The sequence below is a fragment of the Taeniopygia guttata genome, chromosome 3, assembly GCF_048771995.1.
Source record: "Taeniopygia guttata chromosome 3, bTaeGut7.mat, whole genome shotgun sequence".
Classification (NCBI taxonomy): Eukaryota; Metazoa; Chordata; class Aves; order Passeriformes; family Estrildidae; genus Taeniopygia; species Taeniopygia guttata.
Window position 1 is genome coordinate 23,465,689 of NC_133027.1, and position 24,404 is coordinate 23,490,092.

The 24,404-nt window shown below is 32.4% G+C and overlaps 1 protein-coding gene across 2 annotated transcripts in view; it reads right to left on the minus strand.

The window, feature by feature from the left end:
• CSMD1 (CUB and Sushi multiple domains 1) overlaps positions 1-24,404 on the minus strand; it is a 1,058,834-nt gene that overhangs the window by 156,340 nt on the left and 878,090 nt on the right. For both annotated transcript variants that reach the window (XM_030269463.4, XM_030269462.4), the window contains exons 26-33: positions 23,075-23,277; positions 15,620-15,811; positions 12,998-13,136; positions 10,860-11,047; positions 8,848-9,042; positions 6,412-6,528; positions 4,860-4,973; positions 2,965-3,060 (exon numbers count right to left, since the gene is read on the minus strand). In XM_030269463.4, the coding sequence (XP_030125323.4) occupies positions 2,965-3,060; positions 4,860-4,973; positions 6,412-6,528; positions 8,848-9,042; positions 10,860-11,047; positions 12,998-13,136; positions 15,620-15,811; positions 23,075-23,277 (1,244 nt within the window). The remainder of the gene's footprint in view (positions 1-2,964; positions 3,061-4,859; positions 4,974-6,411; positions 6,529-8,847; positions 9,043-10,859; positions 11,048-12,997; positions 13,137-15,619; positions 15,812-23,074; positions 23,278-24,404) is intronic.

Below are 24,404 nucleotides of genomic sequence, written 5' to 3' on the forward strand. Positions count from 1 at the left end.
TTAAAATCCTCCTCCTGCCTCTGCTCCCCCTCTTTTAAAAAGAACTGCCTTAAACATAGATGCAATGCAAGCTGTAGATAACAACAAAGTAAGGTAGTTCCACACTGCTTAAAATGAGATTTAAATAGTTCATGGAAAATGTAGTATAGTTTCTAACATCTATAAAAAGTTAGGAAAATAGGTCTGTTTCTTTAAAAGGTGACACAACTGACAGCTCAGCTGAAATGCCTCCAAGATTATTTCAGTTGGAAGAGACCTACAGCAATCATCCAGCTGCCTTTCCATTTCAGGACTGACCAAGTTAAAACATGTTATTAAGGGCATTTTTCAAATCCCTCTTAAACATTGACAGGCGCAGGGCATCAATCACCTCTCCAGGATTTCTGTTTTAAAGCAGGACATAATGTGTCATGGTAGCACATACAAAAGTAATACTAAAATTCTTAGTTCTGTCTCTAATTGCATTTAGCAGACAAAGTGAGGCTGTGCATTTTATTCTTGTCACAAATTAGATCAACTCGATTTTTAAAGCCACAATCTTCTTTTACTCTTATTTCCCTTTGTCTTCTTCATCCTAGTATACTAACTTTCTTAATAATCCTCTTTAAAATATCAATTGACCTAATAAACTTGTTAATGGATTTGTATTTTATAACAAGTAAAAAAGACAAATATTAAAACACCATAAATTTTTGGATGGTAGAAAGGTAATTACTTTTTAATTAAGGAATTCTGTACTGCTGTATCATGAGTTATAAAAAATATAAGCTTTTATTTCTTAGGTGATGCCATGGCAGGAAGACTAGCATAAAAAAACCTGAAAAAAAATCCCAGCCTTCTTATATGTGATTGTTCTTAGCATATATCAACATTTTGGAAGACTCAATATTCATTTAGTCTCATATTACACTCTTTACCTTTTGCATTAATTACAGGGAAATAGGGTAATCTGAGAAAAGTCATAGATGGCATATCCAGATAAAAAGAAGTTTTTGAGAAAGTGGCATCACAAAAGCCATTAAAACTGTATCAGAAGCTAAAGCCCCAATCTGTCAGTTGCTCAAACCAGAATGTGAAATAAGGCAAGCAATAACTTTTTCTCCCTCAAGCCTTCCTTTTAGTTTTTGCCTATTGGTTGTCAAACTAGACTTTGCAAGCTGTATCAGAGAGACATTCCATTTTCTATAGTAATTATCCTCCATTTTTCAGTAAATATTTCATACCACTGTGAAACAAAATTGAAATCAGCCCAGTGGAAAAGTGAACAGGGAAGAAAGTCAACCTGAAATAGAGGGCAATAAATAAAATGATTGACTTTGCAGACCAGATTACTGTGTTCAGTGTGAGAGTGGATGTCATTTCTAAAGTATTTAAAAGGTTAGCAAGCAGGTGGTCATTGAAGTATGATCACATGCTATATAAGAAGAGAAAAAAAATCTTAAAAGGATAAAGCCTATTAAATACCATTGACTCATTAACCAATATATTTAGATGTATATAACTGTATTTAGTAAAGCTCTTAAGATATATTTTGAAATATATTAAAATCCCATGGCATTTAAATAGCTTCATGATTTTCCTGAGACAGATAAAGTGATTTTCTGTCTCATTTTGTGCTCTCATTTGTAAAAATTTATTTCTTACAGTTACGAAAAGCATAAATGTCTGAAATGCTATGCATTGTGCTCACCTGGAGACTTCCTGTTCAACAGCACTCTACATGTGTACATATACAGCTAATAGAATCACTATGAATTCTTCAAAAGCAGCAAAAAGTAACACTTCAGAGTGTTAACACTGAGTAAGACAAATATGTAAATCACATGCAAATGGATAAAAACTCAAATTCTGAAAACTCTCTTCTAATTCCTGAAGTTTATTGTCCTCCTCTTTTACAGTTAATTTTCAATTATAATTTTTAATGCAAGTATATGTAAGATACATTTGATGTGCAGTCATGGTAATATCTTTCTATTAATACAGGAGTCAGAAGGCTTAAAAATCAGTCCTAACAAGCTTCTTACAACTGTGGAAATACTCTTTAGGTGAGACAGTTCTTTCCATTTATTTTTTGTGTCAAACTAGGATATTAGAACTCCACATAAAGAACTCCAATCTTAAAAAAAAAAAAAAAAACCCCAAAAAAAAAACCCCAAAAAAACCCCCACAACAACAAAAAAAGAAAACCCCACAAAACTATCCCAAGCTACTTTTATGCTTTACTTTAGTAAAGATGTGCAATGACTGTCTCATTAAGCTTACTGGGTATGTATGCAATACATCTAGTGAGATGCCCAGAAGTCAGTCCCTTTGGGACTGCCTTTGCTGCCTGTACAGGCAATGAATCTGTAAGCAATGCTCCTGATGTCACCAGACTGCATTCAAGACTCATGGATCAGCTAAGTGTACTCAGCTACCCAGCAGAATGCTAACAGACTTGGCCATGCCATGACATTCTTGCATTTCAGCTGCAGTGTGCAGACGTGAACAAAATGTCTCCTCAAGTTCAGCAGGGTCAGAAATAGACCAGCAAGTCTCCCACCCATGTTTCAATACTGAAACGTCCTGATGGTCTCTGCTACAGCAATTTTCTCTCCGAGCTCTTCAAGACAGGATCCTTAGCAGCCTTGACAAAAACCCTTGAGAAATCAACTGGGAATACTGAGATAGACTAATAAAATTAAGCACACTCCTAAACCCCTCGAGGCCACTCAGCAGTATGGGAGCAACAGATTGCTGACTACTGAGAAAGGCTGGACATACTCCAGTCTGTGGGGCCAGACAGGATAAACACAGACAACTGCTGTTACAAAGCCAGTCTGCCATCAGAAGTCCCTGATCACTGGAAAATGGTTAAGACTACACTCATATTTAGAGCAATACATTAAGGCTTATGCAGAATTAAAAATAATACAATTCATGAAACTGGCACTAGTGTCTTCCACCAAAAGTAGACATGTTTACCTTGATAAACAAAGTGAAACCCTCTGGCTGATGCCCCACTCTTAGCAGTGAATCGCAGAAGAATTTGATTAGATGTAGCCAAAGGCAATGTCTCTCCTACAAATGGAAACAGAAAATATATACACAAAACAGAAACACTTATAGCTCTTCAATACGTAATCAAATATGCTGTTAAAACATACAGTTTCATGTTTTCCTCTATTGTTAAAGAAAACACAATAACATTGTACAAAATTAAATTTGCCATTGTCAGAATAAAACGACTTTATGATTCAACAAGAGAAACCTTCTGGAATTTACTACAGCAGCTGGAACTAGAGCTTTAATAAACTGTTTGACGGAAGAACCCTACTGCTGCTTAGGGTCAAAATTATTAGACCTTTCAGTTAACTCTTTTCTGTGACTGAGAGGTTTACTTTGCCTTGCAAAACACATTAAACAAATAAAAGTATCTGAAAAATCCCACAGGATTTTTCATGGAATGTTTACCATTTCAAGACTAAAACAGAGAGAGCAAACTCATGACTTGTTTTATGTAGCGGCTTCAATAAATATGTGGCCACACATGAACTATATTACATTATTAACTTTCTTATGGCATTGCAAATTTTATTTCTGATTTGAGGATTAATAAAAATATTTAATATCCTTTATCTCATTTCCTGGCGTATTTGTCAGGAGTCATGATGAAAGTTCAATAATGAAATACTATAGACAAAATTGCAGTACTTCTATAACAATTCCATTATATATGACTATGTTTTTTTACTCCCTGGACTGCATGAACCCGTATTTTATGAAATTCTTCATAAATGAATGATGATTTAAAATATCATCTATAACTAGGTATCTAAGTCTTTAATTTTGGTTCATTTTATATTATTGCAACTAGAGATTTCATGTAGGAGAATCCTATCCTGAATCAATGAAAATCAGATATGTCACAAGTAATAAATAAAAATCAGAAATTTAAATACCCTTCAAGTATTTTTAAATGTCTGCTGTGAAAACAGACATTAGTTCCAACATTTAAATGACAGTTTGATGCAGTAAAATTTGATGTTGGGATCAGCTGTCTCAAATTTAAAAATTTAATTTTGTTTTGTTGCTGAACTTTGTCTTAGAATTTTTTGCGAACTCATATTGTGACACAGTTAGATTTGCCAGAGGAAAATTAAGAATTGAGTTTTTAATGTAATAATATATTTACTATAAATCAAATAGATATGTTACATTCTTTTCCTATTAAGGATTTCTCCAATTATTCAAAGTAAAAACCAAGAAGCCATGAATAGCCCTGCACTGCAAAAATACTAAGCTCACATATAAACTCTCCAAAATACTATAAGTGTTTGACAAAACACATTAATAGCTGCAGAAATATAAAAAATATACTTACATATCACCAAAGATGAACACGTTCATTATATATGCACATACTGGAAATTTGACCATGTTGAAATCCATATAAGCTTAATTATGATTTCACAGGGTCACCATTTTTCTATAGTTACCTGCATGCAACAGCTGGCCTGCTTTTAGTCTAAGTGTATGTTTGCATACAGATAAAGTGCATTTTGTAAATACAAGTAATTTGTGTAAATTAGCCATTCAGAATATGTAGATGTGTATTTCAAAGGGTTTAAGAGCAGAGAAGACAATTACACCATCCAGTCTGCCCTCTTACATAGAGATCTGAGAACTTCCAGGATCAGTTCTTGCCTAACCATATGTTCCTGAATAATGTCTTGATTCAAAGATTTAGAAGGGTATTCCACTTCCCTTAGCATCCCGTTCAAATAATTTTATTTCCAAAGTAAATTCATAACATTCTACTGATTCTTTTTTTTCCTATGCTGTGCTGTGTAAGAAATATATACTTCTTTATTAATTACCTGAGTGGGATCCAGACAGAGAACTAAGAAGTCTAGCCTGAGAGTTTTCTCCATCAAATAATTCTGCCACATCATTCAAAGCTGTCTGAAAATAGGCAAATTGTCCAAACACAACTAAATTAAAAAATAAAAAAAGAAAGAAAAAAGAAAAGCATAGAGAGGGAAAAAAAAAAGAAAAAAAAAGGGGAGATAAAAGAAGAACTTAGTAATCAAAATTGAATTTAAGGATGTATTTCTGTTTGTCTTATTTAGTAATGTATTCCTGCATAAACTTTTCAACTTATGCAATTATCTAACATGATAAAACAGATGCGTTAAACTTATGTGCAAGAATATTTTTTTGTTTTCATTATTTCCATATTTTAAATTAAAACCAAATTTACTAAATTATGCTTTCACCAAAACTGTGACCTCCAGCCAAACAAATCTTATTGCTTAGGTACCTATGAGAATAAGAAAATGGAATATCTAAACAGAAAGGTTTGTACCAGAATTACATTGCCAAATATAGCAACTATTGAGGATCATCCTTTATCACATAGGATTAGTTGCTTACCTGGCTTTAATCTGAGGAAATTTTTTTAAACTTACTGATTTGTGAATTTTTTAATTTGTATTAGTACTTATTTTATCAGAAGGCTATAAAAACTGATCAAATATTAAAAAATACCAGTGTATTACCAGCTTTGACATATTGCTACACTTAATTTGCACTTCCTCTTTACATAATTTAAAGTATATTAATAAATAATTTCATATTACATCTCACTAAATATAAAATAATTCCCCAAATTCAAATCTCATCTAGCAATAGACACATGAAGTAAAACCAAGTCAATAAAAACATGATTTTGTCATTCTAGCCATCTATATTTTGTTTACTGCTGAGTCCTTACAGGTATCATTGTACACAGAAAGTACTAAATCCATTAAGTTGCCATGAATTAGGCCTCTTGCTAAATAAGTAGTAAAATTAATTTTACTGCTATTTGTCTAGACTTAGGAAAAACCTGCTTTAAAGGAAATGACACCTAACATACAATTGCCTGAGTTTTAGAGATTCTGTCCAAGTATTTCAACACATTGAAATAATCAGTTTTGTGATTTTTCACAAGCATTTTTGGTACTTTCATGCAGAATTCCTTTCACTGTACATCTTAGACAAATGTGATTCCACTCATCTTACCCTTGTCATAACATGAAAGACAGGAAGTTAGAATGTAAGAGGAATACAAGAGCTTGTTTTCTGACACCTGATTTTACTTTGAAGGAAGCATGAATGAATGATTATCCTATGATGATGAATAATGTAAACAATGAAGGTATTCAGGATATGCTTAGATAGCAAACATAGATGTCTTATCTGAAGTCAGTTGGTTACTCTAGGGAGAACTAAAAGGTTAAAATTCTATAATTTTCCATGTCTGGAATATATTTAGTTTTACAAATAATTTGCAATCCAATGAAAACCTAAGGTCATTATTCCATATAAAGTATATTTAAACAGTAGGACAATGATAATGATTGATAAATCAATAAAAGAATTTCTTACCAAATTCTTTAGGGACAGTTATTGAATAATGGCAAGTCCGTCCAGCAGTGTAATTATGAGGATAATTTGGTGATAAAACCACTCCCTCTGATCCAGTGTACTGCCCTCCACATGGTGCTGGGAACAAATACAGAGAAATATGTTATATTATTTAGAGCTGTCTATATTAATTACATTTTAAAAAATCTAAAGATCACCAAATGACACTTTATCGGTTTTGCTTTTGTTTGGCTTACCTGTTCTGAAATAGCTAGTAGCTCTTTCTCAGGAGATAATTTTATTATAATTTCTTGAAAATTAGAATTCATGAAAGTTTTACTTGACTACAAGTTCACATAGGACTGTAAATATAAGTTATTTAATTGAAAGATACTGTAAACACAGGCTTTAAGTTGCGTTTTCATTTAAATATCTGTGTATATCTATTCGTGTTAAAAACAGGTCAGTAAAATATATGGTACTGCATTAAAAATGCACAGAGGAATACACAGATATGTTGACACTACCCTACAGAATGCCAAAAATTCTGCTTTGTGAAAGTATGCTTGAATTGCTTTCTTTTCATATCTTACTAGTTGATATGAAAATTGCACTTAGATTATTATACATATGAAAAAAAAATTTTGGCTTCATATGTATGATAAAAAAAAGCAACAGAAAGGTAAGAGAAACTTTTTAGAGCTACAGAAGTTAGAAGACACATTTAAGAATAGTGGAGTTCAAATCCCCAAGTCAAGATTTACATTAGTAGCTCTGTCTGTATCATGAGAAAAACAATGAACAATGCATGCATACATAGGCTGTAAATGTGGCATATTAAGGGACAGATGGAGGGGCTATTTTTAAGTTCAAATATCTCCTTGTGCTGGATATTGAGTAAATAGATTTCTATACACTGAAAACAAAGTATTGCTGTCACTCTTCTCATATTTTGGAAAATCCTGTCTTCCTATTAAAATCTTCATTAAAAGATAAGTCTTGTATTAAATTAGTTACATGCAATTCAGTGCTCTTTTTATTGTGAGAAATTATTTCATAAAAACAATCTTTTTCACCAGAATAACAGATTGTTGTAAGTTATCTTACCCAAGAAACCAGTAATGAAACTATTTTATAACTAAATAAATGGATAAACAAGCCTATTAAAAATAGCACAATCACATTAATTTGCTTTTAAGAAATGAAGATATCATTCCACTATAAGAAACAAAGTAAATCAATATAACTTTGCTGTGGGCATCTTGCATATAGCAGAGTACAACCTTCCTGGAAACAGACCCAGAGCAGGACCTATGGCCCAGGTGGACAATACTGATGAGGGGCTATGGAAGTACCTTGTTACCAACCCCTGCTCTGCAGACCTGGCTCATGTGCTGTGGAGCTCTGCCTGGTGAGTGAGCCTGTGCTTTGGATATCCGTGGCTCTTAGCCCTTGTTGAGCAGACCTGCTCTTTCTGCTCCCTGACAGGTCTTTAAAATCATGCTTGAAATGTCTGCATAAGATTGACTTCCTTTTACAAAAAGGCAGCAATTAATACTACAAATCCATGTCTTCTCTTATCTGCTTATATGAATTATTAAAAAATCTAATGTAATGATAGAAGATGAGAAGTTTGATCTATCAGTAGGCAGAATAGGATTATGGGGCTGAGGTGAAACTCAAATACCACAAGGAATTGGTTCATGGCATGAATTTAAAATCTTCATTATTTCCTTCTCTTCTTGCTTTGAGGATATCAGAAACTATGCTACTAAGTCTGATTACCACATGAAATTCTCAATTCATGACCATTTCATAACAATGAAAGTGTATAACACTTGATTTAAAACAAACTCTGAAGTTATGGAGTTACAGAAATATTTCCTTATAAATTGTCTTTTTCAATAATTAAAAATCTAAAATTTTAAAGGAGATTATTTTTCAACATAAATAAATTAGTACTTTATGGACTTTATTCACTAATATATATGACTTCTTTTTGATTTGTTAAAATTGTTCCATACACATATATATCTATACACAACAGAAACACTGAAACAAGGAACAGAGCTTAAATTAGCCACAGCTCTGAGATGTCACTCTTATTTTATGCCTCAGTAACTGTAATTCTTATTCCAAAGTGACAATTAATGCAGCATTGAGACAGTAGTGATAGCTAGTCTAAATAATACTGGCTGTCTAAAGAATCTTACATATTACATTGTAATTATATGTACATGTGTTAATTACAGAGTTTAAAGACAATTTAAAATACTTAATATATTATTGACTAAACTATAATCCAATACTCATCTTTTTTTTACCTCTATTTTTTTTTTTTTTAATTTTTTTTTTATTGCACAATATGTATGTGTAGAAATAGTGGAAATATCCCCAGAGACTGAGGAATTTAATTCACTGGGCGGACAAGGGAAATGGTAAGAAAACAGTATGTACCATTACAAGATGGCAATGCTCTGTTCCAAGCCGGCTTTCCATCTGCACCAATTACACATATTATAGTTGAAGGTTCAATAATCTTATATCCAGAATCACACTGGTAAGTAATAGTTGAACCAAGCTTAAAGTCTGTTCCAATTCTTGTACCGTTCATGATGTTTCCAGGATCAAAACAAGCTTCCCGCGGCTTTTCTGTTAAAATGAATGACAGTATATCTAGTTACACATTCAATTTAAAAAAAAGGCAAAAAAATTATTACCAGTGGTTTTTTTCAGTCAGTTTAAATTATTCAACAACCTTTTAAGATATTATTCTTGTTAAATCATGTATCTTGGATGTTTGCTTAAGATTGATTATCTGGAAGAGGGAATTATAATGAAGCTGAAGCCGAATGACTCCCATAAAGTTTTGTATTTGTATTTAGAAAAAGAATGACCAATTCTAGAATTCACCACTTCTATATGTATATTTGTGACAAAAGGAAGACTAGGGAAAATGTGAGTCCTATCCAGAAAGAAATGGGGGCCCGGTTACCCAGGACATGGTAGTCAACAAGGCTGAGGTAGTCAACAACAAGGGCATCTAGCAACAGGACAAGGGAGAGTGGCTTCAAACTGAAAGACAGTAAATTTAGATTAAATATAAGAAAGTAATCAGTTACTATGAGAGTGGTGAGGCACTGGAACAGGTTGCCCAGAGAAGTTTTGGATGTCACTTCCCTGAAAGTGTTCAAGGACAGGTTGGATGGGCCTTTGAGCAACTCAGTCTAGAGGTAGGTGTCCCTACCATAGCAGGGGGTTGGAATTAAATCTTTAAGTCTCTTCCAACTCAAAAGTGTTCTGTAATTTTAGACATTTTATACAAAGTACTGAATAATATACATCAGAAAACTATTAAATTATTTGGCAAAAATATACTGTCCATTGAGTACAATAACTTTTTTAAATACAGTATTCTCTTCTTGTGTCTTTTATTTTTATTTCATTATAATTTCATTTAACTCTCAGTTGCATAGAGGAATTCACTATGCTGAGAACATAGACACAGTTAAAATGTGTATGTATATTTTCAGTCACCATCTTTATCTCTTTATCTCCTTCTGCTCAACATCTCATTTTCTTTCCTTGCAGGCCTTGCAGACTTCCTGGAACAAACTGTTTTCCATTTTTTTTGATATTTTGTTTAGATGGGAACAAAAAATATAAGATTTCATTTATGGCAATATGACAATTACTTCAAGAAGAACATTGTGCACATGGAGAATAATGCGTGATGCTGGAAGACAGTGATTTTATAGGTTTTTTTTCCACTCCTTTTTCTTTTATAGCTATATTATTTCTGTATTTCTGAGATATTTTTGTTCTTAATTTTTAACATGTATGTTAATGTGGTTTGCTTAAATTGCCAAGAATAAAAAGCTGAGGCAGCACTTCTGCTGCTGAAAAACAGCTAGATAAAAGTCAGCAAAGATTATAATTAAGGCACAGAGAACATCTGTGACTGGAAAAGAAGCCAGCATCTTCAGTGATTGTCTGGCTTTAATAAACAGTCAGCATAACTCAGTCTCTATCTAATAAGAGGCACCTTCTGCAAAAGAAAAATACAAATACTATCCAGCAATATTAATTCAAAAATGCATTTGTAGATTGAAAAAAAATGGGGAAAGGAAAATGTATTGGTATGTATTGACAAGAAAGAGGAAGTAGTCAGGTGTTCTTCCTGGGTAAGACAATTTCACTATTGTCAAACTTTTTTCCAAATATTACTTTTGATGTGCATCCTCTACCTATTTTTTTTTTCTGGAAGATGAAAATGTGCATAAGTGATGCAAAAGAGATTTCTTGAAATAGGATTTGTGTTCCTTCACACATTAACAGAAAATAGCTTTTAAAACTTACATTGATGCATAAAGGTATTTGGCAGTTCAGTTATGAGTATATACAGAAGGAAACAGATTTGAGTCTGTAACATTTTCTCCCTTTTATTTAGACTAAGATGCGAACAGTACCTTTATAGTCAATGGCGAATCCTGACATTCCAACAGAAGCATCACTGCGAAAAGCCAGGAACAGACTGTTACCACTGCTCTCTATTCTTTCAGGAGCCTGTGAGCCTTGAAAACTGCCAATTAGAGGACTGTTGGAATCTTCTCCTTCATAAATATGTAGGAAATCGTAACTGGGTTCCATATTGAAACTGAAAATAAAGGGAAAAAATAATTAAGCCTTTGAGGTTTTTTTTAATGAGTTAAACATTACTGTGACTGTAGTTGCCAATTTTCTGCCTAACGTATTCTCTTCTCCAGAAATAAATGTCTTTTTAAACATGATTCACAGTAAAACATTCACAGTGGAATTCCTTTTATCATTGATATGAACACATTAAGCTTTCCAAAAGCCACTATGAATATCTTCCCACCTATATGTAACACCTTTCTCAAGATCACGAAATCATGATTCAGAAAGGCTGCCTCTGACCAGAGGACCAAAGGAATGATCCAGAAAAACTTGAATTAAAAGTCCAGCTTTTGGTTGGCTAAACTGGATGACACTAGTTTATAATTTTAGAAATGAGATGCTTTCATGGATAGACCATTATTTTGGAACTCGTCTTTGTTCTCACCCAGATGATATTAAGCATGATAAATAATGTGAATTAATATTAATTCTCACTAAACCATCTCTGTTATGCTATATTTGATGACATTCATATGTTTTACAAAGTAATTATGAAGATAATATGAATGGAATGTCTTTCAGAGGAACTTGAAGTGAGTTCACGAGAGGTCCCTGCTCTCTGGAAGGTGGCCAATGTTACTGCAATTTACAAGGGCATGAAAGAAGAAGCAGGGAACTCCAGGCCTGTCTAACTCAGCTTCTGAAAACTGTGTGTGTTACTGGACTGCAACTATTTAGAAAATTTATTGCAAGTATAGCATAAACAGAAAATTCCATTATATTTCTCATATTGTACTCCCTACAATACTCATAAACAAATCTGAATGCTGAGTAATTTTTTGAGTAAGTTTCTTTCATCTTATTTGAACTGGAACATTTGAGTAGATTTTTTACGCAATCCAGAGAAATATGCTGCTTACCACACCTATGATGTGACATCTCCAAGACTGTATTAGTGGAAAACTATTCTCTATTAATCTATTAATGCTATATCATAAAAGACCAGAATAATAGAATCAATTTCTTTTTTATTATGTAATTTCAAGTACATTAGGATTCCATTCTTTAATTTTGTGTCTATCAATAGTTTTTCGAAAATTAACTGCAGTCCTTAATTAAAGAACCCGTATTTTATTTTAGTTTGGTGTTGTTTGGTTGTAGTTGTTCTTTTGGTGTTATGCTGCTTTTTTTGTTACAGAAAGAGTACAAATATTATACAGCAAAATTTTCAACATGCCATGATCTCTTCCTAAAAGAATCACAACTGATCAACATTCCATTGAAGTCAACAGCAATGTTACCTCTCTCAGCTTTAAAATCACACTTAAAACACAGTATCAAAATTGAAAAAAAAATTGCATTTGCATACACAGATACAGCAAGCAAGATGACTACAGAGAACTGATTCAATTAGAAATGACAAACAGAATGCATGAATATGACTATATCCTTGCACTTCGACTCGTAAAAATCTGTGCAGCACATATAGGTTGATTACGGAACACAGAGGAAATAATTAAAATTTTGTCACAGTATTATCTCAGTGTCTTTTATCTCTTGACTAAGTAGAACAATATTTTTTATGATCTATGCACTTTAAACAAAGTATATTTAGGCTGTATTTCTAAAAAACCTGAAAGAACTGACTTAAAGATAGAATTTCCACTACACTTTTATTCTCAACTAAATCAAGCACTTCTAGAAATTAATATGGTCTTAAAATAATTTTTATTTGATATTTCACAGATAGTTTTGTTCTTCAGGAACACACCGGATAGCAAATGTACCATACAGCTATATATTTTTCTTTTACATTATTTGGAAACCATAATATAGCACATATTAGATATACACTCCAGGATGTAGACAGAGAATTTAATTAGAAGCTTTAAGAAATTACAAATATTGCCATTTTTAGATGTGACATTTAAAACCCTTTAAAACAAAGGCATTCATAGAGAAATGGTACCTTTTGAATATCAAGGCAATGACAAAGTCAGGGTTTACTTTTATTCTCCAGTCACATTCTTTCCCAGGAGGATAAGGCTGTGGATAGTTAGGTGATAAAACAACTCCTGCTGGGCCTGTCAGGTTCCCTCCACATGCAGCTGTCACAATGTAAAAAGAAATAGGAACATAGTCACATGTTAAATTCACAAGCACATATTAGCTTTTAAGTAAAAGAAAATTACAGAATCACAGAATCACAGAATAATGACGTTAGAAGAGACCTCTAAGACCTCATCAAGTCCAACCTATGCCCTAATATCTCAACTAGACTACAGCAGCAAGTGCCATGTCCAGTCTTTTTTTAAACACATCCAGACATGGTGATTCTACCACCTCCCTGGGAAGACAATTCCAGTACTTTATTATTCTTTTGGTGAAAATTTTTTCCTAATATCCAACCTTGAGACTGTGTCCTCTTGTTCTGTCAGTTGCTGCCTGGTGGAAGAGACAGACCCCCACCTGTTTACAACCTCCTGTCAGGAAGTTGTAGAGAGCAATAAGGTCACCTCTAAGCCTCCTCTTCTCTATTGCTTCTACATTTACCAAAATTAATAAAATTTTTTTAAAACACAGAACTTTCCCACTTCCTGTTAGCAAAAAAATTTTGTTTTCCTCCTAAAAAAGTGATCTCTGTTCATATTCAAAAATGGTAAAGGAAGAAATTTTTCTAAAGGAATAAAAATATTAAGTTAAATATGAAGTTCCGTATATTTTTGGCATGAATCCTGTCTCTATCATGCTGAAAAATTCTTATATACTGAAAGTATAAAAACTGTGAAAGGTCAATAGTAGGACTTGGGTTGCAGTTTCTATTGTCCAAAGATGTTGCCAAAACCAAATTGATTCACTTAGTAAAGTGAAGTCTTACTAAAACTTTTGGTTTTAGTAAAAGATATTACCCAAATCAAATATCAAATATATTAATTTTGTTACCATGAATTGAACTTTTAAACAGATAAGGAATCCTACTGTTATAATCACATCTACAAAGTCTAAGAAATGTACGTCTAACAAAAAGTAGTCAAGACAGGCTGCATCTACATTACCAAGTCAATTAAACTAAGAGAAACACACTTATAGTGCAAAACAGTTGGTACTAAGGATTTGGAACCTACACTAAACATTTTAAAGAGATTTCTTCTCAAGTGATTCTATTTATAAGTCAGCATACTAAATAAGGACTTTATGAAAATTTTAAAATGATGTATAATGTCTTTACAGAGCTCTTAAGGTTTCTAGTATTGTCATGTCTACACTAAAGATTACTTTAATCTGCTTTCTCCTTCAAAGTCACTTTGGGTATATGGAAGAATAATAGTAATTATGTATATATTTTTTTTGCCCAAAGGGATTATCTCTTTCTGTCTTACTTCCTTCTTTCTTTTAGATTTGTTTTGTTGGGGTTTTATACTAGATTGTAAAGAAACATGGAGTGATTATAATTTGTATCTAAAGTAAAAATATAAATCTTCCAGATTTAGGTACCATATATACTATTTTATTTTTTTCTTTAGATATTTACTTAGTGAATGATCCCAATATATTTAGTAAGCATTTTCATACTGCTTTTTATATTGCACAAGGTATCCAGAAGATAGAATGCAAATCATGTTTTTTTCTGTTACATGACATGTAGTCAGAGAAACTATCTTTGAATCCTTCACAGTATTTTTACTTCAGAGAAACAGAGGGACTGCAATTGTTTAAGGATATGCTATTTTGGAAAGTGCCTGTCCAAAATGCCTTGTGGAAAGCATCATGTTTATTCCAGTGATATTGTATCTGGAATTTAGGATTGCTAAAGTAAGTCTTTATTTAATTATAAATCATTAGGCAACAAAATATCAAGGATTTAAAAAATTACTATACCTACCAGATAAATTTGCAGGTGTTGATTACTCCTAGAAAACCTACATTAATGACCTTAAAAATACAATTCAGCAATATTTCTAAGCCTGTTATTATTCTCTTCTGATAAGAACCTCAGGGAAACCTTTACACAATAAAGCACTATAGATCCACCCTCTTCTAGGTGGAGATATATGGAAATATATCTAATATATGTAAATATATCTAATTTCTTTCAACAGCTTTGTCACTTGGATCCCCTTCTCTGCATTCACTTTTTCCCATAAGTATCAATCTTCCCAGGTATTGCACAGGATGGGTATTTAATCTGTAAGATAACTCAGAAATAAATATATGTATTATATACATATAAATATTTTTAGAATAAATAATGGATCACAGTTTATATAACCAAACTATTATACAGAACTTTTTAATGAAACTGTTTCAATGTGATTTTTTTTTATCCAAATCACCCCTTCTATTTACTTATTTCTACTAGACTTTGTATTTGTGATTTTTAAACTTTTATGAAGTTTTAAGAATAAAGTAAGAATATCATACCCAAAAAATACTGTTAATCAAGAGAACAAGACTGACACTGTCTGTAAGTACAAAATAACTGAGTTCTTCAGAGATCATCACTCCACCATGAGCACCATATGCCCAGTAATTGAACAAGAAATCCAATCTGTATTAGTGCTAAATAGAGACTAACATCTCATCTTAATACCTATGCATGTAGGGGGATCGGGCTGCCAAAAGAATCGGTTATTCAGTTGCACACAGGTAATTTTAGCCTGCCCTTGCAGCTGATAGCCAGGGTCACACTGGAAGGTGGTGGTGTCTCCAGGTTCCCTGCTGTCTCCGTATCTAGTGCCATTCTGTGGTGTCCCAGGATCATTACAAGTTGATGCAATGGAAGCTGCAAGGGAATGATGAAAGAAAAGTTATAAGGCTTAGATACTTACCCTGCATGATTAAATGCACAACAGGCTCACATTGGCATTCCAATCAGAGGCAGTTTTATTTACTCTTCAGTTAATGCAGGAAGGCATTTTATTTCTTTACTTTTACAAAAATCTACTCACTGAGATACATCATAATTAGGCTGACTTCCTTCCAGTATCTTTAGTATAAAATATGGACTGATTTTGTCCAGTTAACACATCAAAAGAACTATAACTCTTTTTCTCTATTTAATATTCTGGTTATCAAAACAAATTTGATGCCTTTTGCACAATAGGGTAAGCATCATGTCCTAGAAACACTTAGAAACATACAAATTTTGTTTGACATTTTATTATTCATAGTTTTTTGTTGTTTCCATTTCAAAACAATAGATCTCATACTTTAGATCATCCCTATATGTAAATGAATTAAAAGACATGGTAGGTTTTTAATTGTGATAGAATTTTTTCCACTAGGAATTAAAGAAATAGCTGTCACTATTAATGAGTACTGTGTAAAGACTCCCCAGGCACCACTCTGACAACTTATGTGACACTCCATAGTAATGCAGTTTACTAAAAGTATGTTTGGCCACAAGGGAATGAAAGCATGGTCATCACCTCAGAGAAGTTTTCCTGATTTTACAGACAACAGCAGCTCTGAACAATGGAGTGCTCTAGTGCATATCTGTCAAAGACTTGCAATTCTTCCAAATAAATGAGCATAAGCCAATCTCTGTCAATAATTGCTGTCATTTTTTAACATATCTCTAAATAGATTAATTTTCTTCTTAAAAATTTATGCTATATAATATCTCAGAAAACAACACTTTCCCCAACAACTGTGTCATGTATCCATCATCTAGAAAGGACCAATGCCTTCTAATATTAATTTCACAGCATTTTTAGTCTCCATTTCTCATATATAAAGTTCTAAATTTTAAATATTATCACAGATATTTATTAAATACATAATTATTCTTTACACTTTTGGTCTCCAGCCTCAGAAGTTATTTTATGTATTTGAAACCAGAAAACTTTTTATTGTGCCAAATACACTTGATCCTAATTAAATAGAGCACCAAACATTTAACCACGGACGTGTCATTAGTAAAGTGAACATTTAGACAGACTGTCAGCTTTTTAACTTGTCTCCTTTCCAAGTTGTTTTACTTCTCATGAATCCCAAGAGATTCTGTAATTGCATGAAAATTACAAGTCTGATATTTCTTCAGTTAGTATTTTGCAAATATCTGAAGGGTATAGAGGTCATATGCATTTATAAGTAAAATATAAAATCACCAGCTTTCTGTCACTGATCTTCTTTTATAACATTTAACAAGTAAAACATACACACTGTAAGGCAAAAAAAAGCAGTAACTACTTCTTAGGTTCAAGGATGCAAAATCAAACTAAATTACATACTTAGACTTTTAAAAAATGACTGAGAAAAAATTAGGTTCCTAAAATGGGATAGCCAGGAGACAAGATGTGAATGTCACTAAGCTGGAAAATAAGTAATTGCTGTTTCTCAGCCCTTGCATATGTGCTCTAAGCCTTAAGCCTAGATGATACTCAGAGGGTTACAGAGTAATTCTCTGTACAGATTTCCCATCTCCTACTGTCTCATCTGCTCAGAGCAGAACAAGCTTCTGTGTGCATTAAAGATGGAACTAAGAGGTAGGTTCCAGAAGAACAGACAGCTGGGAAAACGACAGATTGCCAAGGAGTTTTCAGACCTCCATATGTAGAGAACCACTGTGATAAGTCTCCCTGATTCTAATTTAAGAATCTTTCACAATCCCATTTTAGATTTCATTTTGCATTTGGTCCTCAAATTATATTTCAAAGTTGATTTAAAATGGAACTGAAAATTAATAGGAGACTGCCTTTGAGAATATGACACTGTATTTGCAAGTCTATAGACCTGCAAGTAAAATGTTAGATTTTTGCCTAGTTTATCTTTTACTCTTTTTTTTTTTTTTTTTACATAATTTTTAGTTGGCATTCTCTTGTACCTCAAGGAAATAAAAACATTACCTTCATCCCTATAATTTTCACTATGCTTGTAGTAATAATCATGTAAGCCATTTGCTGTAGTGTTGTGCTACAGACACAATTTTATTTCTAGTCCACATAGTTTAAAAACAATATAGTCTTTTCCAGGTTTTTAAATTGTACAAGCACCCCCAGTTTAGTGCATTATGTTCACATAATAAGAAACTTGGAAAGGAATTTTGTTTATCAAAGCTGAGAAGTTAATGGATTTGCAGTAATTTCAGACTAACACTGTGAAACAAAGAATAGTGTTTGTTCTCCAAAAACTAAATCACATAACATATGTAAATGTACAAACTAAGTACTGTGCAAATTAGCATCAACAGCATATTTAAATGTCATATATTGTCCAAGAATGTAAAGAAAAAAGAAACCCAAATGCCAATACAGCTTCTTTATTAAAGTCTGGAATAAAAAAGCTTATAAGTTTAGAGTAAACCACCAAACTAACCTACAAGATTCATTTTTGCTTCGTTCCATGGGAAACAAATGAAGAACTGCTATGCTCTATGAGGCTGAGGATGCCTTCCCCAGGCCATGCATGGATTAGATGATGGATAGGAGTGCAATGACAGTTTCATTACCATGTTTCCATCACCATATTATTGCGAACATGAAATGCAACATTTATCAGACAGCAAAAGACATTGAACTGTGAAACTATTAGGTTACAGACTTGAAAAGGGTTGAATTCTTGTGTCCTTTTATTTTTGTTTTAACAGGGGATGTCTTAATGGATTTCATTTTTATTGAACTCTATTTATTTAGTTAGTAAGGCAGATACATGATTCTGCATTATTCATTGTAAATTTCTTTAAAAATATATTTTTGTGCTAGCCCCCTTTCCCCAAAAATTTATTTGTGAATCAGTCTGGAACAAGTCCATGATGAACTCTAGCAATGAAGACTCTGTCATGGAAATACTTATACTACTTCAGTGTGGCAACTTAGGCCATTAGGCAAATGATTAAAAGATATTTCGACAGTAAAGGAACAAATTTAAAGACAACAGTACTCAGTTCAAGATAGGTGACACAGTTACTGTAAAAGTTTCTGCAGACAAACAAATGGTCAAATGGAATTGCAAAGCCAGACAAAAGAAGAAATCATTGCTTAAGCAGATTTGTCATATTAAGCCCAGTGCCATTAGGAACAACCAAATAGCTGATAGTTAATTTTTTACCAGAGGAAGTAAGTTGTCAACAGATATGTCAACATCTAACAGAGTAATTACCAAATAATTGTTGTAATTACAATTAGTGTAAGTTGCTTACTTGTGTTATCATAATTGGTCATTTGTGTTGTTAAGTTAAAGACTTAGGCATCTTTAGTCATATTTGCTTATCTCTGCATATACTTCAAGAGCTAAATTTTAAAATATTGAAAAAGTAAGCAAACAGAAAAATCAAAAGTGGACTAAACCAACTATACAAATGCCCTGGTGTTGTATTTTTGCTTTTAATAATATGAATGTCCAAAGTTCTTCTAATAAAACAGAAACATTACGATAAATTGAGAAAAATTGTTTTTCTATGTAATTTATATCTTGACAGTTGTTTTATACTAACAAAAACACCTCACATCTTTGCTTGTATGAAAGCAGAGACAGACACATTTTTAATTAAAGTTTATGCTTACATAATACCATAACTAAGAGAAATTTACAATACTGCAGAACCAGAGATAGGCATAGAAAATTTACACAGATAGGTCTAACTCTAGAAAAGCCAAATATCTCAAATTTTTAATTTTTTTTTAATTTTAAGAAGAGTGTGAATAAAATCCTTTTATGTATTATTTGCCTTGAGGACCAAAATCTGTAAAACCACCTAAGAAACTATAAATTAATCATTTAGTTGAAGAAAAGGATACAGTTCTCTTAAGTCACAACAGCAGAGTGAAGGAGAAAAGGGATGGACTGTAAGGGTAGAACTAATATAAGGTATTTTTAAACTAAAGCTATCAGAGCCTGCAAGAAAGACAATATGACTAGAAACTGCCAGTGCTGATCCTGTCATCTGCCACTTCTATTGTTTTTGCTAAATGTCAAGTAAAAAATGATACAGTTAGAAAGAAAAACTCTCAGTAAGATAAACTTCAGGTTAATAAAAGCAATAGACGTATTAGCATTTAGAAGTCTTGAGTAGATGGAGATTAAACATTCAGGGCAAGATTGCTCTGCTTCAACATAGTTGACTAGACTCATTTCAGATGCCTCATCCAGGGTATCAGCACAGGACTGGAAGATAGGAGAGAGGACTTATGGTTGTGTAACCCTCTGCAGTGGCAGATGGAGACTAGCCAGGATACTTTATGGCATCTCAAAGGAAACTAGACACCTCTGAAAAGACAGATAAGATTTATTTCATCTGTCCTTAAATATTCAAAAGTTTGAAAATTACTATTAGTGTATCTAGACTGTAGCTGATAAGAAGAAAAAGGCAACATCAGATGGAAATTTATCCCATTTCCCTTAGATATGTAGAACAGAATTAAGCTAGGCTAGATAGCACTTTTTAATGGATAGCAGCAAAAGAAGTTTTTGCTGGCAGTATTTATTTGTAATAAGGAAGCCAAAACCCAAATCTGTCTATACCCTTTTGCCAGAAAGCATTGATGGACATCCCTGACTTGTAATATACAACTTAAATGCACTTAACCCCCAGAGTAAAGGTCAGTTTTGCTCACTGAACTTCATTTTTTTGTCCTTTTATGCACAACTAAATGGTAATTAAGTTTTAATGAAAAGCATTTGACTGATTACAATTAACATAATCACTCTTGTCAGTTCACGTCCTCATGTTCTACATGCTGAGCTGAGTGGGCAAGACAGGGCACTTTAACATTGAAACATTTTGCAAGATTCAGCCAATTATATTTTTTTCATTAAAATACCTCTAATTACATTTACAATCAGCAGTAAGTAATTTATAGGTGATATTTTCTAATCTACCTTACATTACCCTTTCACAGCACACCTTTTTTCAGTCAGACACAGTTATGACATTCTAGAGTACAAAGTATAGAGAGTAATTAGCACATTCACAGCACAGTGAAACAAATTCCCCAGATGAAAATTAGCACTTTAATGTTTTGTCTCTAAGTTGCTCATTTGGCCTGATATTCTGGAATGTATATCCTTTATATGATCTCATAAAAGGCTGTTCATAGATGCAGACACTTATTCCAATTGCATAACCCAGTATAGAAGCTGTATTACTAAAAGTTTTCAATTCTGAACCTGAAATTTACTTCTTCAATTATAATTAAGAGTTAAATGAAATATTCATTAACAGATGCCATACTTGAAAATCATTCACGTGACACAAACACAAAAACCTTCACCAATTACCTTCATAGAACTTGTAACAAAATGTCTACATCTTCTGCAATTGCCAAAAAGAAAAAAGTTTCAGCAATTTTAAAATCTTTTATTTAGAGTTAAAAGCTCTAAAGTACTGCAATGTCTATAGTGTGTGCAGCTTTACTATAAACTGTCTGACAGCTTGAACACATGATGAATACTAAATCCCACTTAGCAATAGATTAATTACTTTAAATCCTTTACAGGTCAAGGACACAGCAGTCTTCTCATTGCCTCAAGAAGACTAAATACACTAGACTGATTTTTAGACCAAATAACTAAACATTTACTTTAACACATACTTTAAATCTTATTTTTTACTCCTTACAGTTAAAAAAATTAGTAACACATTCCACTTGTCAAGCAGAGTGAATTAAACTATTTTCCCTATACTTGAGCTCTCAGTTCTTCATCACTAACTCAAATTAATTCCAGTAAAACATACTCTGCAACTGTCAGCACAATTACTCAGCGCATCTATCAGATATTATACTAAGACGTGAAAATCAGTTATTCTATCATATAGCTTTAAATTGTCTTCTACTCGTTCTTAGCACCACTGAAGTTCAAGGAATGGTTGATAAACCAAACTGCTTGAACATTTCTGTTCTTTCAAAATCAGGGTATAAAGTTTTCTTATAATATAACCTTAAATGTGTTTGCTAATACTAACAAGGAAAAAAACCTACTTATTTCCAAAAATGTAAAACTTACTTTGTTTTTTCAAAAAAACAATGAAAAGCAGCATATTAATAGCACACTGGTGAGAAACCTTAGAAACATTTATTCTGCTCTTTGTCTTTAATTCATTTAACAAACTTTTAACTAGTTTTTTTTTTTTTTAGGCTGATGAGGCAGAGCATTCAGAAAAATACAGGAAAATTAAGTACATAGGTAAATGTAAAATGCATTAGAGACTTAGAGACTAGGAAAACCCCAAGTTTTATCTTCATGTAAATAATAATGACTGAAAGCTTATTAGAACCCCTTACTTCTGAATTACATCATCTATGGATGATATGAATTAATGTGTGTGAATACTTCTATGCACACACATAAATTCATAATTTTCCTATGTGTTGATGAGAAATACATACATTATATCTAGACATATAAGGATGCAATGACTCAATTAAAGACAAATATACATTCTCCTGTGTCCTACCCCATGTCTTTAGGTCAAAATAACATAGAAAAACTCCACATACCCAGTTATAAAATATTGATCTCTTGTACAATATTGATCATAACTTCTCTATACACAGAGAAACTTTCACTTTATACCCAAAGATCAATTTGATTCATTTAATAGTAAATTTTAAGTGTTTTTTTCAATATGGTAATGTGTCTTGTATTCTTTATCTTGTTTAGAATGCTTAGGTCATAAAAATCATGCATCATGCAGCCAATATTTTGAGAACAGAAAAACATCCAACCAACATAAACAATAAACATTAAATGATACATTGTTAGGTAACACTGGTGGGAATATTTTTTAAGATTACTGGTGGAGAAGAAAACTTCTGTGTGTATAGACCCATTTTGACTTGTTAAATAATGCTAATTAGATAAGGCTAAGTATGTGGTTGCTGTGGAAAACAAGGAATAAAAACCCTAAAATATTCAAACTAAATCCAAAAATTCTCCCTAGTTGTAGCCATTTGCATAAACACATAACATGATTAAAATAATATAATCTATTTTCTTCTAAAGACTGAGGAAGTTGCAAAAGAGTTGAGAAAGAGTTTATAAGTATAGGAATAATGTATATAAGTATGAAATTATTATACTGGGGAGAAGAAAAGTATTTACATACTTGAAAACTGAATGGAGAAGCCTGATTTGCTGATGAAGAAATCACTGTCAAATTGTAATGTTAAGGAGTTGAAAGTGCTGTGAATATCCTCTGGAAGAGCCGAGCCACTCCACTCTTTGAGAAGTATGCTGCTCTCAACAGGCCCATCCCATACCTTCAAGATGTCATGAGCAACCTCAGTATCAAAAACAATGAAATGCAGACTGCAAAGAAAAAGTAAAAGTACTGTGCATTACTTGTTAAACACAATAACATGCAATCATTCCCAAACTGTAGTTTTAAGATGCTGTTTAGGACTGAAGACCTAGCAATCCAGAAGAGTTTTTTTTTTTTTTTCTTGTTGAACAAGATGATGTTGTAAGAGTCATGCAGTTCTGTTTTATAAATGTCTGAATGACAGAAAATGTCATTACAGGGTGTAAGTTCTCAAGACTTAACTTATAAGTCTATAAATTATCTTAATTTTATGTTAAATATTTTCAGGTATAAAAACGATTATTTCATCAAAGATTTGGTCTTTTTTTTTTCAAATGAGGACAGCAAGAATGTTGTTTTGCTTGAATTATATGCAACTAAAAAATTGTAGCAGCTACTGGACAGTACAACATATAGCACAAGAAGCATTTCCTTTCCTAGACAAAAAAAAAAAAGAGAAAAATATAATAGATTGGCTTTTTTAAAAAATTCATAAAATATAAAACAGTATTATAATAAAATAATCTGTATTTCTCTTCCTCTTCCATGAAGAATTATATTTATTAAAGTGTTCAGGAATGTTATCTTGTAAGTCAAAATACCTGCATTGTCTCAAGGTTCTGAATATTTACATTCTTAATGCTGAAGAACTCTAATAGGTAAATATCAAACTGTCTCTTTTTTTTGTTTCATATAGTTGCATGTTGACATTTCTTCATCTTATTAGTTCTTAACTGGAAATCATGAATTTGAAAATTGTTATTTAAACAAAAATCATGCATTGAAATAACCCATGATGGCATGAATTCAATATTTGGCTTAGTGCAACAGGATTAAGAAAAAAAAATAAAAAAGGGGGGAAAAACCTCCCACTGAATGATTTTTATTTAATTATATTGTTTTTCCTGTGAATCCATTTCAAATCAGAATATACTGTGATTATGTTTGTCTTCCAGAGCAACACATACTGAAGGCTTGTTCCTGAAGAGGTGGCTGGCCATCACCTATTGATAGGAAGTAGAGAATAAATCTTTTGTTTTCTTCTGCTTCCATGCATGGACCTTTGCTTCTGTTTTATTAAAATGAATTTAGTTTCACAAGTTTATTTTCTCCTGTTACTTTCTCCCTGCCCCAT